Source organism: Plectropomus leopardus, chromosome 2 (assembly GCF_026936395.1).
Source record: "Plectropomus leopardus strain MGB_pleo_1.0 chromosome 2, ASM2693639v1, whole genome shotgun sequence".
Lineage (NCBI taxonomy): Eukaryota > Metazoa > Chordata > Actinopteri > Perciformes > Serranidae > Plectropomus > Plectropomus leopardus.
The window spans coordinates 29,230,159-29,249,351 of NC_142177.1; the positions used below are offsets into that span (position 1 = coordinate 29,230,159).

Consider the following 19,193-nt stretch of genomic DNA (forward strand, 5'->3'; position numbering starts at 1 on the left):
GGTGAGGTGCAAATGAACACAAAAATGAGGACCACAGGAATTTCGTACGAGGAAAACAAATCGATTATCATCCCAATCGCAGAAAACAATTTTTCCATGTGCAACAATTTCTGGAACACAAGTCTTTTCTGTGCATAATAACTGTTTCACTGGTAGCTGTCGGCTGATATCCTGTGTTGTTTAGATTTACACATTCAGTTTATCAGTCATAATTTACAACCCGTTGTGATGTATCATAAAAGACATGCATTAAATGGACAGAAGTAAGTGGACACCTAAATTTTAAACTTTCATGTTTTTGTTTAACAACTCAAAAACATTTTATAAAGCCATGTTTGCCTAAACCCCCCTCAGCATTTGTATTTTGACTGAATACAGATCTGACTGTAGTTATAGTGAGAGGGATTTCAAAATTTTGTCTTGTTATCTGTTCCTTGTACAAGGACTGAGCTCTGTAAGAAAGAATTTATGTGCTCTGCTTCCCTTGCTTGAAATAGCATTAAAAAAGTATTTAAAAAGAAAGACAATAAGAAAATTTGTCTCTCTGCCTGAAGAGCACAAGGATAAATTAATGGGTTGGTATTTGTCATTGTCCGTAAGTATTTTGATATTTAAACATGTTAATGTAATATCTTTATCTTTTTATTGTGGGTTGAAATAAAAAAAAGAAAAAAAAGGCTTTTCATATCATATCAACAATTCTAGTGTGGTTCTAACTGCATGTATATGTACTGACTTTGTCATCGTGGATAGTGGCAATAATGGATGGCGTGATACTGGGGCAAGATGCCTACCAAGCTGCAGACCACTGATCGAGACCAAAAAAACAACACCGGCTGTTTTTCAGCAAGACATGTGGCATTTACAGCCATTATTGTGGCACCACAAAATATTTTCTTAGCGTAAGCATGTTTGTGCCTGAATACAACCAAATGTTAATCACAGTGATGTCGAAGTTTAGTTTTAAACTTCCAAACATGCTATGCTATGCTATGTAGAAGTTTTTTACATAGCATATACAAGGTTTGCATAAACATACGTTGTATAATGCCAACATTTATTCTAGTGATTGGGCTGGGTTTGCTAAAGTTGTCAGAAAATCTTTGTGCAGTAAAACATATTTGCCTCCAAAATGAAGTGGAGTAGTAAGGTAGTAAGTGTAAAGTCGCACAAATTGGAAATACTCAAGAACAAGTGCCTTAGAATTATATGTAAATATACTGCTCAAGTAAATTTACTTGGATACTCTCTACCACTGCTCATTTATTGATTCACAATCCTGTGATTTGCTCTTACCTACCAGAGTCAGAACTCAACAGTCCAGCCCTCACATCTGCCTTTCGCAAATTCTCCATGTTCAACACCTGAGTGACGTGCTTTACATCTGATGGGAACTGACAACTGCGCGGGATCAAGTCCATGAGACCAGCTCCACCTAGAAACATATCTAGATATGAAGAAAAGAGCAGTCTCAGATTAAGCTAATCATAGAATAAACCAAAACACATCATCATGATAAAATATCACGCAACAAAGTTAAACACTTTGATCCACAGAAAAATACAAATGACAAGCTGTCAGTACTGGCGAGTAGTGTAGGTGTGCACTGAGTAGCTAGTGCCCAGTGCAGCTGTTAGCTCTGCTGAGCCATGTCTGAGTTAAAAAACAACCACCACTGATCTCTCAGCCAACTTCCACAGAAAACAGCCAACTGTCTCTCTCTGTCTCCACATACAGACACACAGCTTTATATAACCTCAGAACAAATCTACTCACAGTGAAGCTTTAAAGTAAGCTGATAAACTCTGTTTTAACATTGATCATTACCATCATTTGACGTTCCTGTGGGCTCTGTTTTCATGGTGAAGATTCTGCGGACTTTACAGGTAGCAAACAAAGTGATGCCATCCAGTGTCAAAAACCCCTTGAAGAGCTCATTGGTGAATGATGCAAGGTCGATGCACAGAGTAGACCACTGAGACAGCAGAAACAAAATGATTTTGCAGTAAAAAGGATCTCTTAGAGACGCAGCTCAATGCCTACTAAAAATATGAATACGGATATAAAAAACAAAAAGACAAAACAAAACAAGAGCTGAAAGCATATCCAAAAATATTTAAAAAATATATATATGTCAAGGATGAGTTAGATACTCACAATACTGCGTTTCAATCCTACAAAAGGTATCTTTGCATGCAAAAGAGTGGCAGACATCTCTTTATACACTGTTGATAAGTGAAGTCTTCTTTTCAGGTGCTCTGAATCAGTGATCCTGTAAATAACAGAAAACAAAACATGAATTATCACCAGCATTAATCATTAATGTCATTAGGAAAACCTGAGGAGACAAAGCCACAAGCTTTATTGGTCTCTAAGGTGAGCTCTCAAAGGTGCTTTCACATTTATTTAGTACCATGAAATCAGCCGTCATCACACATTCGAAAGGAAGAACAGCAATGCCAGCAAGACATATATCCCCAGATTCTTGAAATGATATGTGTGGATAAAAAAAAGTAGATATATGACTTTATAGTGAGGAATTACTTCATTTTCTGACAGTTTGTCCTCCTAGCTTTGTTTTCTATATGGCCCCCATGGCATAACAAAATTTAAACAGCAGCATCTATACTGTATACCACAGCCTGAGTCTGTAATAAACTGAATTTCATCACGAAGTAAATTCACACATGAAGAGTTTTGAGCCCAATAAAAGACTCAATAAAGCCTTTAAATATAGACTTCTGTAAAGTCTTGATTGCACAAACACAGTTTATGAATATAAGAACATTGGTAACACACAGTGACATTTAATTTTCTATCATTAAACATCTACACATTATGTTTTACAAATGTGTCTTGTTCCTTTGTATATCAACTTGTAGAGTTTACTGCTGCTAATGTAAAAGCCGTCTTCATAGCAAGTAGTTTAACATCATCTCAATTATAAATGATTATTTAAGCAAATTGCAGTTCATAATAGTGATTGCTCCTATAATCAATTTTCCAGGTGGCTCAAGGGGTTTTTATACTAGATGTAAACAAGCTGTTTTTTTGTTTAATATTTCTTTAAGTGGTCTGAGGGTAATTTACTTTAATTTAACATATATTTTCTATATTTTACTCTGCAGTATAATATTAACTATATGCTAATATAAGGAAGTGTGAATCTCTGTTCAGGATTGCTGTGACTATCATATTGAGCCAAGCTGACTGAGTAATATAAGTCCTTTCTCAACCACAGAATTAAAGATTTATTGAGATCTACAGCAGCGCACGCTCACAAGTGTTGTTCAAGGTGAGCTGCAATGTATAAAGTATAAAGAAGAATAAAAAAACATTGAACTTGCTGTACTTACACAAGCTCAATTGAAAAATCTTTGCACTGGGGAATATTCACTTGAAGGACCAAGAATCTTTGGAGAAGTCCAACTTATTAAAAAAAGGAAAGAAGTGAATTAATATCAACATGGGAACAACAAAATAAAGTTTACATGGGTGCAGGTGTGGTGACTTACGAGACATTTTCCCACTCTCTGGCATTTGCATCTTGACTGTCTGGCTGCTTCCCTCCAGACAGTAAACAAATCCCTTGACTTCTTTATTGTACTCCTAAGAGACGAATTAACACAGACAGGACCTTGCTAGGTCTACACAGCCTTGCTAAGTATGATGACCAGTATTGAGTGCCTATAGTGTGTCACCGAGAGCAGACTGCACATGTTTTTATGAGACCATATGCTGTATATGAGGTTTGAAATGGGAAGGCTATGTGTCAAGAACACCTCTATAATGATAAAAAAATCCATTGTGAGTGCACGGAAAAAGTGGTTAGAGTGACAGTGTTCCTTGGTATCTACAATAAAATGATCACATAAAGTGAAGTTTCTGACTTTTATCTAACGCAGTTTATTTATAGTCTGTATTTTCAATTATCCTGACAGTTTACAATCTCTTATACAGCCTAATTTGCAGCATCCCAAATGTCCAAGTGGCAAATGAAATTGGAGGCTGTAAAGCAGGGATACTCAACTTGCTTTGCTTGGAGGCCAGCTCTGAAACATGACGGGATTCTGCGTGCCAGTCGCAGCAGCTTCATACATGTTTCTAGGATTGTAGGATGTTTCTCTGATTTTAGGACATTTTCAAGATTTTAGGATGTTTCCAGGATTTGAGGACATTTTAAGGATTTGAGGAAATTTTGAGAATTTTTGGAGCATTTCCAGGATTTTCAAACATGTCTAGGATTTTATATAATTTCTATAATTTCAGGACATTTCTAGGATTTTAGTACATTACGGGCCAAGCCAGGACCTCTGAGGGGGGCGGTAGATCCTCCACTGTCACTTTTTCTGATAAATAAGCCCCTTATTTCTACTAAAAGTACAAAAACAATTCCCTGTGTGAATTACTTTACTTTGGGGGTCACCAGGCACCCTCTTGGGGGCCAGATTTGGCCCGCAGGCCATAAGTTGAGAATCACTGCTGTAAAGGGTGACACCCATGGGAACTTGAACAATACAAAAACAATATAACCCTGCTACAGTGTAAATTCAAAGTTAATGTTTTGATACACTGTTCCTGGGATAATCCAACTGTATGGTAGCCTAATCATTTAAAATTGCTTAAGTGTATGATGTTTCTTAGACTGCAGAAAGATAATGTGTTGCTGTCTATCCAGGCCTTGTTTGCTAGCTTGATCGAGATGACATATTGCTAGCTAACTTATGTGTCATCACCATAAGAACAAGCAAACTAGCAGCCCTGAAAACTCACCTTATGTATGGCTGATGGACCTCCACAAAGCTTCCATTTTGCAACAGGGTCTTTTCCTTGTCCACTAAAGATCTCAACCACAGCTCCACCCTGCGAGAAACATGGTAGGTTTCATTTAGATTAGCTTGCATCTAATATTATGCTAACGTTACATCCGGTTGAAACTCACATTAGCCTAAAACAAGAACATGTTATTTACAAAGACCGTGGCTTTCACGAAATATGAGGCCAAAGTTTGTCTGATGAGCGGTAAATAGATAAAATAAACGTACCTGATAGTTATTTCTGAACATGTTACGTCACGTCAACGGTGAAAATGTTGTGCTATTTTGCCCGGATAGAATATATTTTTACTATCTGTTATGTTACTCAAAAGCGTTTAGCAAGGATTAGTGGGAACAAGTAACATAAAGGTGTAAAAATAGGAAACCGTTTAGCTAACACAAGATAGGTCGCCGTGGTTACCTGACGCTCCTGTTGCCTGTAGCAACCGATGACGGAACCAGAGCCGCGACAAGGGAAGTTCTAAATGCTTCAGCGTCACGTGACTCACGAAGCCGTCAGGTAGTTCCTGGAAGTTATTGGCGGGTAACCTGAATACAATATACAGCGAGACAGAGCTCCGATTTTTGGTGAGTAGCAGTCAATAACTGCATTGATTTACTCGATTGTCGATTAAACGGCTGTGGGCTGAAGCACAGCCCCCGCTGCGGGGTTGTTAAATGTGTTGCTGCATGTCAACAAACAGACAGGCTATGGCATAATAATGTATTGACCTGCACAAGGCTTTGTTGTCATTTTGTCAGTTGACATTGTGAAAGAGAAAAGCTGTTGAATGAATAAATAGGCCTCCACACAAAATACATTATGACCATGTGAAATGGCATGTTGCTGACATGTTTTTGACATGAGGGTAAGATGGGAAAATATGCACCCATCCTGTTAATTCCTCTCCTAACCAATATACGGTACTAAATCTACTCTCAACACATGTATTGCATGACAACATTGTCATCTGAAATGCTGCATTTTTTACATCTATTCCACCAGAACCATTTTAGGGTAAACTGAGTGTAAAAAGGGGAATAGTTATCTATGTAGGATGTATTTTCCAGCATCCCTTATTATTTATTTCTCACTGTTTTTGCACCTTCTGCTCATATATTATATTCAATTTGCATTCTATATTATGCACAGCATGAAATTCATTACTCCTGCACTGCTCCTACACTTAGATTTAATAACTTTACATTACAATACCTGCACTGTCAACCACCTAAATGTGCACTACCATCATAAGTATATCTACTGCAGTAACAGCTCTCTGCATTAGCCCTGGGACTAGACTATTATTTCACTACTGTGTGTTTTTTAGTGTTTTTAGTTAGATATTTTGTATTGAGCTGGGGAGCATCTTGCCCTGGGCAGTACTGGGGCAAAATGCCCCTCAACAAGATTTTCATTTTTGTGCAGTAACAGAAAAATTGGCTCAGCCAATTTGTTTACCCAAACAAAGTGTTGGATTATGCATCATCATCCTGCACATGCTAAAGGCAAGTATATATATATATATATATATATATATATATATATATATATATATATATATATATTTTTTTAAATGTTTTTTTTTTGCAGCAAATTGACTTTGTTCTAATGTGAAGCATCTTCCCCATCTTCCCCTTATGTTATTTGAGCCTGTTTTTTTTCTTCCCAACTGCATAGTTTATTGCAAGTTTTCCCCTTTTTTCTTTAATTCTAGTTTAGTTTATTTCCAATTTTTATTTCCAAGTCTTTCACAGTCTGCTTTTAATTAATAGTTTTCCCAATAGACATTTTATTTCATGTTTTCCTGTTTCAAAGTCTTTATGTGTCAGTCAAGACAGACAGGGCCGAGGTGACCGTCTGAATGAGCAGACAGGACAGTAGTCTTGTGTAGAATGGCTTTTATTTTTTTAAATGATGATAGCAAATATTTTCGATCTTCTCCCAAGTCATCACTGGGCTCATCAAGAGCAAAACAATAGCTGTTCATAACAGATAATCACTATAGGGTTCATTGAGTGTGATAAGGGATGTTTCAAATCAAACCTGACCTAAAGATGTTGCTGAAAAAAAAACCAAACAGTTAAAAATAGACCTGTTTTAAAGTTGTATCTTCTCTTGAAATGCAAAAATCCATTATTGTGTCATTGTCGCTTGCTTTGTTTACCCTGGCAGCAGGACTATTATGAGATCAAAAAGATGTCTTTTTAATTAGCTACTGAGGGAGACCACATCCGGAAGTACATTGGTATGGCTTACCGCTTATTAACATTTTTTGCATGTATCTGACTTCAAACGTAAGGTGGTCTCAGTTATTTATGGATATGGAACAAAAGACGACACAAAAAAGAAAGCTGTCCAGTCACACCTATGACTACTGTGAGTTTTATTGTTCCTGAACAACTACCACAGCAGCGTTTAATATCACTGTCTCCATTTGCATTTTTGTGGATTTTTTTGTGTTTGTGCTTGTTGTAGTGATACCAAAAGGCTCCTCTGATGTAGCAAAAATTGAGTTTTTTTTGTCCTGAAAACATTTTCAGACTGAATGACAAGAATGCATCATAGAGAAAAGAATGCAATACACAGAGCTAGGATCCCAAATCTTCCATAGACACTTCAATCAGTTAGTCAGAGAGATAGGTCAAAAGGAGTAAATGGATTTTCAATATGATGTCACAGTACTGGTGGTATCAACTCTGCAAAGTAAAATCAGTCTGAGAGAGTGCATCTTGTATACATGGATGGATTACTGAACGGGCCCACCGAGCACAGGCCCACTGACCTAAAGTGTTAGGGGCCTCCGTGACCTTCAACTGCAAATTGTCACTCAAATTAAAATAAACTGACCGGAAAAAAAAGACACAAAATGACCTCAGAATGATCCCAAAGAGACACATAATCAGTAAAAACACAAAACAACCACGAAATACACAAAATACCAAAAAAACACACAAAAGTACCCCAAAGACACGCAAAATTTTCTCAGAGACACACAATGACTATGAAAGGACACAAAGAGGCAAACAACTATGAAAGGACACAAAAAGACAACAAAGCGATACAAAAATGACAAAAGAGACACAAAATGATCTCAAAGAGACACAAAACACCACAGAGACAAGAAAATTACCTGAAAGAGATACAAAACAACTACCAAAGAGACACAAAACAACCAAATTAGATACAAAATAGATACAAAGTGAACTCAAAGAGACACAAAACAACCACATGGAAGTTCAAAACTATAAACAGATACAATAAGAAACAAAATGACCTAAAAGAGATACAAAATGACTACCAAAAAGACACAAAACAGTGACAGAGATACAATAATACCCTAAAAAATACAACAAAAGAGACATAAAATTATCACAAAATGATGCAAAATGACCACAATGAGACACAAAACCCAAAAAAAGGATGCTTAACAACAACAAAGAGGCACAAGTCCACCGCAAAGTCTGTCTGTCTTGCTTCCAAGAGAGGTGGTGGGGCCTTTTGCATATCTGTGCCCAGGGGGTCATCTTGTCATAATACGCCATGCTTCCAATTGTGCCTTTTGAGGTCTTTTCCCTGCCTCTCCTTTCACCACTTTCACATTCACAGTATTGTAAATGCAGTATCTTCTTTAAAACTAGCTCCATGAAATATTATGCCCTTTGGGTTTATCATTTCCTCCCACTGATGTACCTGTCATTCTCACATGTGGAACTGTACTTCTGTACAATAAATGTATTAAAATATACCTCTGTGTCGTACCATAAAGGCTGCATAAACTCATGATGCTCTTAACTTTACAGTGATTCATTCTTAACTGAAATGAAGAGCACTTAGGTGAAGTACATCCACTTGTAATTGCTGTAGCTGCATCACCCCTGGAACTTATAATGACTGTGAAGAATGTCCCCGCTGTATTACTGCTGTATTATGACTCTCAGTGCAGAATTGTGTAAAATAGAAACCGCGTCAACAGAGCACGGCACAGTGAAAGTTTCATAAATGACTTTTTTTCTCTACAGGAATGGCTTGACACTGATTGGGACAGACAGAATCATTAAGATAAAGCCTGGCATGCAGTGAACACTGACGAAGCCGGTATGGAGAAATCAGTTAATAAATCACTGCTTGTTAGCATACTTAATTATGACTAATTATTCACTCATTATTTTGAAAAGAATCTATTCATTTGCACCAATCAAAACAAATCAATTAGTGTAGACAATGTTAGTTTTGATATACTGAAGAGTGACAGTAACACAGGCTGTTTTTGCCACTGTTGTTGATGAAATTCATAAAAAAACCCAACTTTTTTTAAAAAAAATAATCAAACTATGACTAGTTTTTTACTAGTGTTAAGCATTGCAATTACACAGCACTGGATTTCAGCTCTCTTAAAGAGCTTGTTTAATGGGGAAAGAGGGAAGCAGGGAGTGACCCTGACAGATGAGTTGCCGACTAAAATGCATCTCAGAGTATATAATACGCACAGCAGCTGACTTCTACTGTAAACCTATTTGTATTGATCCAGTCTGTTTTTCTTCCCAGAACTCATCATCACCAAAGCATACATTTCTTTCAAAGTAAAAAATGTAATCACTCCACGACAGTGTAGAAATGGTTTCCCAGGCCAATAAATAAACTGTGCAGTATATTACAGTAGTAGTACATCCAAAGCTTAAACATGGTTTGTTAGCAGGTGCAATGCTTGCTTTAATAACATTTGAACAAAGACATTTTTATGAGCTAAAATAAGATAAATATACAAACCAGTACGGCGGAGTAGTGAGAGGAGGAATTTTTTCCGTCATTTTGAGGATCAAGTCAATAGTTGATACGTCCAACTTTCAGTATAAGTGCCAGACCTAAGAAACAATAAATCAGAGGGGTCATTATTTTCTGCATTTCGCGAATAAAGCTTACTCCTCCAGTCCATCAAATTCTGTCTTGATACAACATGTCCTTTCTTTATTGCATGCAAGTGTAACCATGGATACCCTTAGGTCTGTCCATTACTAGCTGAAGCTTGTATGCAATTACATGACTGTTATGACAAACGGAATTCAGATGGAGGGCAAGAAGTGAAAAATCCATATATTGCCTGAACTGGAAATAGAGTAAGTTAACATAAAAGCGTTGGATGGACATGAGAGCAAGTATCATTAGAAAATAGAAAGTCATGTTGGATGTGATCCGTTCAGAATGAAAAAAAAGATGATTTTTTTTCCACAAAAGTGACTGATTTACCTGGTGTGGCCACGATCGTTGTTAGAAATTACCTCGTCCTCCAGACCTCCTAACTTTATAAACCTTACACTGCAAGTTAATAAAAACTTACAAGAGAATAGTGGATTATAACTATTTTCTGTGTGGACACTTAATGTGAGTGACAGCTGTCTTGTTTTTGGTCTGGTGAGTAAATGTGTTTTAGTATAACTGTATTTTATATTTCAACTCGGTACGTTAATGGACCGCTGTCCAGGCTGATGATACCAGCTACTATTTTCTACCTTTGTCAATCGTTCCCAGAGGTCTGGTGAAAGACTGTTCAGATCTGTGTCGAGGCTAAAAACACAGAAAAGTGTGTAGCTGCATTCAACTCAAGGCATATTGAGATAAAATAATTAATTAGTACTAATTACCACACCATGTTTATGCTGTATAAGAGAAACAGTTTCCTTCTTAGTAAAGCGGATTCTAAAGTACAATGTCACCGACTCACAAAGCAGCCATGTGCACTAATGCCAGTAGTTTGCCAAATTTTTGACAATAAATCAATTTAAATTACATTTTGACTTTTTTCTTAAATGGCATTTCAACTTTAATCTTGACATTTCAACTTTATTTTCATAATGGAAAAAAAAAATCCTCCCCTTGTAACTCCCCTTTTGTCCTTACATATGCCTGGCCCTGCTAGTTTTCTTCCATAAGAAAGAGATAGGGGACAATAAATTTTATCTGTTTTTGTTACCTGTTTTTCTATCTGTTTGTATGCATATAAGAAATGATTCATTTAAAATGAATCACAATTGCAAACATTGCCCGCTACGTTTTAGCAGCAGTTGCCAGCCCCTTTTGTGTCTGTAAAATGCTTTTTGTTTAATTTCAACCTGCAGTGCAGATTGTCTGTGTTAGCATGACATTTTGCGTGAAACTGTTGTTATACTAAATATTTTTTAAAATTTTGTCTATGCCTACAATTCAAGTGAGGCAAAGTTGAAATTTCCAGAAACATATTGAAGTCCTATTTGCATTCAACCATCTTTGTGATAAAGACATTTGAGAGTTTAAATACCTTTTCAAGAGCTTTTTACATTATTTTTCCTGACCCATATGCCATTTGCAATATAAAGTACTCATCATAAGTTACAAGTTTGTTGAACTTTTTCATCTGTGACCTACTTCAATCAAATGTTCAGATCACCTTAACAATCTGGACACCCTAAACCCGCAACCTTGAATATCTATTTATAGGTACCTAACATAAGACTTGCCACGAGTTCACAAAGACAAACGAATCGAGAAGTCGGAAAGTGAGGAGTCAGTAATCAGGGTCATTACCGTCCTCTGTATTCTCACTTCCTCTTGCTGGTGGCAAGTGGGACACATTCTCAACCGCCGTGACCTCTTTTTGTATCCCACAAAGCCACATTTCTAACCTTAAATAGAAACTAATTTGAAAAATTGTAAAGCTTCTCATACCTTGTCCCTGCTCAGGTTTTCCCCAAAAGTGCTAATTTAACTAATATTTTAAATGCAGTTGACCCTCCAGATCTCTGACCCACATCCTTGAACTAATCATGTGTGTGATTATGGCTACTGTTTGCTCAGATTTAATTTTTACATCTGTGCATCACATTAAACTGGGCTTTGTGTACAAACAGTGTCAAATTGAATAGTGAATATTGAACACACTATAGCACTGGGAGTTTGAGCAAGGGCTCAGCCTCTGGCCCAGTAAACTGTATTACCACAAAGGCCTTTTGCTTTTATTTTCTGAAGACATATTTAGGTCACTCCACTCGTTGTTACGTTCTTTATTGTATTCTGCTAGTTGAATGTGAGAGGTCATTGTGACCATATCCATTAATTTAGCAACTATTTAACCCATGTGTACCGTGGCTGACATGGAAATGAGAAAAGCCCTAGCAATTGTTTGTTCAACTGTTTGTTTGTTAATAATATAGATTTATTTTCATAAAATCCCCTTTTATTTTTTTTTGAAAATCAGATTACCCCCATGGACAAAGGCCTATAGGCTTAATAAATGAGGAATGGACACATATTTGGACTTCATAGCTACTTCAGAGGTAAGGAGTCAACATCTTTTTTGTTTACAATGCCAGTAAATCTGAAAGACTTGGCGCATGTGTCTTCAGCATTTCTTTTTCTCAGCACCAGCGTCTTTTTTCAGTCATTCCTTATGGGGAGTGGGAGTCTGCGGCTGCATGCTGCCGCCTGGGGAATAAGCGCCCAGCCCCAGTCTTTTCTTCAGATTGCTCTGCCTTCTTTTGTGCGGCCACTCCTGGTATTTCTAGTTGAAAATCTCTGAACTTTTTAGAAAGTGGTGATATTACTGCCGCTTTTTAGCTAGACTGCTGTCACAACAGAGAAAGAAAAGTCAATCTGTGGGAGCAGATCAGACACTGGATGCTTGTGTGTGTTGTGCCTTTATCACTGTACATGTGGTAGGTGTCAAGCTAGCTGTCTAATTGTTAATGTCAGCATGTTGTCATAGAAACAAAACCTGCACTCAGTGCGCTATTTCAAAAAAAAAAGTGCTGGCCGTGCTAATGCTTTTCTGCTAAAATAAAAAAAAGAAACTATGTGAAGATAGCGCTATGGTCTTTTTCAGTCAACTTCATTTCTGTAAAATGAACTGAACTGAACTGTGAGAATATATCTGAGCTAACGACGTGTGGCATTACCATATATATAAACATTAAAAACATTTATACTTCTATAAAACGGTACTGCTTTGCAGCATCAATGGCAACCAGCCCTGGCGTCTAATTAAAGCCAGCATTTATTTGTCAAAATGTGTAGCAACACCCAGAGAGTTAACAGGGACTTTAATTAGACTTCAAAGGTGTATATATTTCTGTTATTTATGGTATAGACTTCAACCATTCATAAAAAAACAAAGCATTTTCTGTCAAGAAAATGTCCTGCATAGCCTTAGATTGTCTTGTTCTTTCATTAAAAAATGTAAAAAAAAAAAAAAAAATTCTGCTACTTGAAATGTTTAAATTAAACATTGGGTCTCTCTCAGCTTGTAGTCGACATTATATGGGGTGGTGAATCAGGTCTGCTCCCCCTCCTGATACAGCAGAGTTTCTGACTGACTGATGCAGAATGCATTGAAATGAACTTTTTTTGCAATTTGATTAAAATAGAAAAATCATGATGTCTTAATTCCCAACTGTATCTAACACAAGCGGTGAAATGATATGTCTATATACGTGGCTTCAACTCATAACATAGTGAATCAGTTTTTCCTAAAACTCATTTTGGATTACAAACTAATAAGGTATCACCCTGGAAGAGAACACCTGCACTAGAAAGTGAGCTGGAAACAGATAATGAGCAAGGTACTGTCATTCAGTAAAATTAGCTCGGGGCAAACGCCAAAGCCATCAAAGTATCGCACATGAGGGAGAGTGTTGATTAATTTATTAAAGTATGCGGTTTCCAAATTCCATTTTCTTGCTTATCTGAAAGAATGGGTCACCTCTACGACAGGCAATAATTCACATGCATGGTTGCAGACGGACGGGCTGCTTCCAGTATTTAAGCATTTAAGGTGGTGAATTTGGATAATCATGTCAGTCGTGAGAGCGGTTTACGGATCAGGCTGCAGGGTAGCAGATAAATGGACAGGACACACACAGTAGTACCTCTAAAGTGGCACCTCTTTCTGTGTGTTTCATCTTTAACGCGACTGTGCCCTGAGACAAGGCTTTGGAGCAGTGGAGATTGATGAGTGTGTCTGTGAAATGTCGCTAAGCTGGTGATCTTTGAATTGGCTAGGACCACGAGGCACATGATGAAAATACATAGCCTTTGTGATCTTTGTGGAGATAACTGGAGAGCTCTGCAGCAGGTTACAGTAGCTAAGCTTCAAAAAGGTCTAATATTATTTTCTACCCAGGAAGATGAACACAGACAGCATAAGCGGCGCCACACAGTTACTGTGCACACACAAGACCTCAATTCTGCCAAGTGCCCGGCCTACAGTCTGCTGTAATATCATATTTTTGCTGGCCAATTTGCTATTCTAAACTTCTGCAACCACAAATTGAAACTTGCGTCACAGCAGATGTCTCATGCCACTTTGTTGCTGAGTCACATTAGTGATTTTCAGAGCGGTATAAAGTATCACTGCTTCTCTTATTTTTGTTTTCTTTATCAGCCGCATTGGACTTATTTCAATCTTGTAATTGTGCTGTGTATTTCTGTTGTTATGTCTGTAAAGCACTTTGTGAACTCTTTTTGAAAAATAAATATACTGTTTATTATTATTATTATAATTATTAATAATATTATGATCAGATAACGCCTACTCGGTTAAGGCCCTTCTGAAAGCATGAGCTGAGAATTCAATCAGTATATGATTTCAAATGTTCTTTGTTCTTTTTCTTAACCTCATGAAGGTCTGAGGACTGAAAAGGTTGTTAACTTAAAGTTTATTGCAAGCAGTAGGACAATGTGTGGGAATTCTCTCCAGGACGCCTTCCTCTGATGCGCCTGTCTATACGTTTTTGAAGGTGTGCATTAGCCTCCACATTCAAGTCTTATGTTTAGCCACAGAAACCACTTAGTCAGGCTTATCAAAAGTTCATGTTTTGGATTTAAAAAACCTGACATGATGATAAAAATACCACATTTGTTGTGCGATGGTCTTAAACAGTGCTCTGCTGCGTGGCAGCCATCTTGACTGGATTTCCAGCACGTTCTGCCTTTCGGCCATCCGCCAGTATACAATTACAATGCAAACAGTTCTGTCCGACTGCGTTATCATGTGATGCTGTCCATGCATTTTGCATGTGGACTTAGAGGGTGGCTTTTGGCATCACACTTGTAGGCCTAAAGCACTGACAGAGCAGCGCTATTTCATGAGTTTGGAATAAGAACGGGCTGGGATTTCATATCATCCACTGCCCTCTCCACATCCAAATAAGACGCTTAGCTTTCATACATTTGTTTATTTTTTTCCAAAGTATTTTGATATTACTGACCCTGGTACTCATGTTAAGCATTAATGAATTGGTAAGGTTTATTATTGTCATTATTATTATTATTGTTGTTATGTGATGCCAGTTTGGTCATTGATATACAGTATACACATGGCCTGTTGCTGTAAGCACTGCTCACTAGATGTGTGTGCTCCACACACACCATTCTGAAAAGGGAACGCAGAGTCTGTTACCTTGGATTGAAAATGATGTATCCTGTCTTACATCATTTACGTGCCCAAAAAACATGGATAGAGCTGGTGGATTTTTATGGCAATTACTGCAAAATCTCCCTCCACATGACACGAGCTGGCAACACCAAACTTGTATGCTGGCAAAGCTAATAGCTTCTTCTCGTCAGGTTCTATTAATGCTCTGGCAAGGTGGACGAATGGTGAGTCAGATGAATGGGAGATTTACAAGCCTCATAAATTCTCAGTCTGATTTAACTTGGAGGTTGATTTTCCTGATATATTAAATTTGATGGGGCTGCTCTTTGTATAGAGTACTTTTCAAATACGTTTAATCAAATATTGCAGATTATTTTAGTATTGACGGATTGTTTACTCATTGCGCTTTACTTTTCTGTCAGGTTTTGATCAATAAAACCATTCAGTGACAATGAAGTGGTTCATTTGTGGTGGTCCAGTTCAATGAGCAATCATAACAGTTGCTTCTCAGTGGCCAATGAGTGAAGACAGCTGGACGATGGCAGCTCCCAGATGCAAATATGTAAATGTGGAACAGTGCACAGTTGCACATGATTGAAATTATGCCCGTCTCAACACTTTTCATAATAATCATGTCAAAAAATGTGAAATTTTGCAACTAATATAATTTAAAATCGATTAGAATATCTACATGGTGCAAGACAACCCCCTGCAAGCTGCATTCACAACTTTAGTGTCTAAACAGTCATTAAAAATAGTTTGACTCCTTCTCAGTTTATGTTTGTTTTGTTCCTTTGTCCTTCATGACACTTTTTTGTGTCAATGCTTAAAAACACACATCAGGTAGACTTAACTGACAAAAACAAATTGTAAGCCTCAAGATTTATCATGAGAATGAAAAATCATTTCCACAGGGTGGTTAAAAAAGAAAAATTATAAGCTGCTCATCTTATTGATGCTAAAGATATTCTGTTAATTGCTTGGAGCACAAAGTCTGTTTCAAACTGTAACTGTAAGGAGGCTTTGTGCTCATTTGCTGCTGCTGGACAGTCGAGACAACTGAGCAGCAGTAGAGGGAAGACCAATTTTTCTAACCAGCTCTGTTCTTTTCATGTTGTTGGACAGCTGTGAATAGATTCAAGACTGGTTCATCCGACCCTCCTTTGTTAAAATGTTTGTAGATGCGTGTGGGTGTGGGTGTGTGTCGGGTGTGTGAGTGAGTCGGAGAGAGACAGACAGACAGAATTGGCTATTTTCTGTGCTACTTGGCACAGCTTTATTGAGAGCTCAGTGGTGGTTTTGTTTAACCCTGCTATAGCTCAGCGCTGCTGACAGCTGCAACTCACCGGCTACCCGGCACACACCCACACTACCTGCCAGTGAAAAGTCAGTCTGTCAGTTTGTAATTTTAAATTGATCACAGTTACCTTTACCCTGTCAATTCTGTTTGTGATCTTTATATAGTGTCTGGCTTCATTTTCTAATTTGAATTTAGGCTCAGTGGAGGTTGTCTCATGCACTTGATCCCTCACAGATGCCAACGTGTGTGTTTGAGTATAACGCCCTGGAGGTGGGCTTGGCAGTGTGACAGCGTTGTGGTTGTTAGGAGCTTCCTGCGGGTTGAGATAGCTCCTATCAACAGAAAAAAAAAAAACAATTTTCATTGCAAGCAATTTGGTTTATGGGTTGTTTTGTTTGTTTTGTTGTTGTTAATAACCTTCATCAAAACTATCACAATTTTAAGATTTTACACGCACTTCACTTGAGTGCACAGGGCTCTATGTCTTCCCCTTTCAGGAGCAATGGCTGAGTAAAATACAACAGCAGTTATACATAATAACACTAGTTCTGTTATTTGAAGCTCCAGCATTGCTGAGGACGTAACCCTGACACACCAAGCCAACTGTTGGTCAGTGCTGGACTTTTGGTGAAAATCTGTCACCCTAGTCTCTGTGGTGTGTGGTGCTATTGTCGACGCTCGCTTTTTTGTGCATGTCGAAGCAGTATCGATGACAGTGGAGCCAATCGGTGAATTAAATCAGTCTAATGGGCTGTTCAGCTCAATGCAAAGAAGAAAAATGGAAGTTGGGGATGTAAACAAACAGCTGAAGTCAAGAGGGAGTGAGACTGAAGCAAACTTCTTATACAAGTTCAGATTATTTTCCATTGTCATTGAGCTCTTTAGGGTTCAGTTTCGATTTAATTTAGTTTAAAAGGGACAGTGCAGATGAATAAAAGCACAAGCTCTTAAAAATGCCAGAGTTAAAATACAAAAAAAAGGAGAAAGAAATAGGGCACACAGTTTAAAAGACTTCCTTAAACACATCAGCAGAGAAATAAAAAAAGCAAAAAAAAAAACCCCAAGAGAAACAACAAGCAAACACACAAAAGAAGAAAACATGCAATTTAAAGACTAGAAAAGGATATGCAATTTTTAAAAGCAATTGAAGTGACATAAGTACATACAGAATGACACTGCCAAACAAGCAGAACTTTTTTTTGACCAGTTCAGCATGTTTAATCAGCACTGAATGAAATCACTCTGATTGGTTTCAGCTCAGCGCAAAAGAAGAGAAACAGAAGTGAAGACAGCAGACAAACAACTTACGTAAGAGGGAGTGAGCTTGAAACAAACATTTTATATAAGGTCCATTTACTTTTTTTTTAACCATTGAGCTCTTTAGCAGAAACAGATCATAACTTTTTGTGTTACTGTTAACAAGTACAATGTAAATATCTTTCATCCTGTCACCATCTGATTATGTTGTGCTAACTGGCTAGCAGGGGTCTTGGTCTTCTGGTTTCCCTTTTTAGATAATGAGGTACAATGTAGATTTATTACTCATTTTTTAAACATAGTTTCCCAGAGAGTCTTCTCAAACCATTTGTGCTGCATATTTCAGTGTCCTCATGCATGATTCTGTCTCACTTTTGCAGATGAACTGCAGCTCAGTTGATATTATGTTTGATTATGTCCTGAGCTTATAAATAGTACTTTCATTATAAGAATCTGATCCTTGAAAAAGTCAGAGGCAATCAGCTGCAATTCACTGACAAGAGGGAGGAATTTTTTGTTTTGTCAGTATGTTGAAAAAACTCAGCAGGCCATGAAAGCATTGATGAAGAACTAAATAATGACTAACAGAATTAGAGGGAGAAAATTAGGGTCTTGTGCCGGCAATATGAAAGAGGAGATGTCAAATGGAGTGTGGTTGCTACACAGATTTTACTCACATTTAATGAGGAGCTGCCAAAATGCTCAACACACCTTTGTTTTAACCCCTTTGCAACACTGTTACTGCAGTTATGGTTTCATGACCTCTGAGTCACTGAAAATAAATGACATGTTAATCAAAACATGACATGTGGTTTGTTCTCATTAGTGCCAGAAAAAAGAAATGTTTAACTTGGCTCACGCTATTCTGTAATCCCTATTGGTCATTTTAATTTAATTTGCTGCTGAGTATGAGGCATTTGCTGAAGCAAGCTATATCTTGAACACATGCCTGCACATAATAATGTCCAGTCCACTGGGGGAATTTATTCACCTAATATGCTTGCATTGCCACAAGCAAAGATTGTCTAAAGTAATATAGTTATTCCTAAGTGGTATAAAGTTGTTGAAGTAAGGATAATCCATGATGAACAACACCATGAGGTGTGTTTTGACTGTTTCAAACACAAGATATGGACACAAAGAACCATTAAACATGACTCATGGGCAAAACAAAATTAAATATTTTTTGTTGAACAATTTGAACTCACATGTGAGGTTGTGAAGCAAAAAGTTGGTAACTCCAGGTTTTTGCATGTTGCCATGGTTACGAGTCTAGCAACTTTATGACCGCCAAATTAATTAAAGCTGCTTTACACAATTTTTCACAACCGGGGGGCAGAAAGTCTTAAAAAATAGACTGAAAACACAAACTTAGATGATATCAGTGTTCTGAACATACTTGCTTTTAAATGC

General features: G+C 37.5%; 1 protein-coding gene and 1 long non-coding RNA gene across 9 annotated transcripts in view; one reads left to right on the top strand and one right to left on the bottom strand.

Annotated features, from left to right (window-relative positions):
- Positions 1–5,250, bottom strand: part of cfap20dc (CFAP20 domain containing) — a 41,611-nt gene extending 36,361 nt beyond the window's left edge. For 4 of the 5 annotated variants that reach the window (XM_088090227.1, XM_088090222.1, XM_088090217.1 and 1 more), the window contains exons 1-7: positions 5,046–5,250; positions 4,774–4,863; positions 3,516–3,609; positions 3,357–3,429; positions 2,158–2,272; positions 1,828–1,975; positions 1,301–1,447 (exon numbers count right to left, since the gene is read on the bottom strand). In XM_088090227.1, the coding sequence (XP_087946353.1) occupies positions 1,301–1,447; positions 1,828–1,975; positions 2,158–2,272; positions 3,357–3,429; positions 3,516–3,609; positions 4,774–4,863; positions 5,046–5,066 (688 nt within the window). In that variant the 5' untranslated portion in view covers positions 5,067–5,250. Of the gene's footprint in view, positions 1–1,300; positions 1,448–1,827; positions 1,976–2,157; positions 2,273–3,356; positions 3,430–3,515; positions 3,610–4,773; positions 4,864–5,045 lie in introns of those variants that run through there. The other variant, XM_088090224.1, reaches the window with a different exon arrangement.
- A 65-nt stretch (positions 5,251–5,315) lies between these two features.
- LOC148190234 (uncharacterized) overlaps positions 5,316–19,193 on the top strand; it is a 59,646-nt gene continuing 45,768 nt past the window's right edge. For 2 of the 4 annotated variants that reach the window (XR_015775337.1, XR_015775339.1), the window contains exons 1-3: positions 5,316–5,405; positions 8,841–8,916; positions 12,050–12,128. This is a non-coding gene — a long non-coding RNA (uncharacterized LOC148190234). The remainder of the gene's footprint in view (positions 5,406–8,840; positions 8,917–12,049; positions 12,129–19,193) is intronic. The other 2 variants (XR_015775338.1, XR_015775340.1) reach the window with 1 other exon arrangement.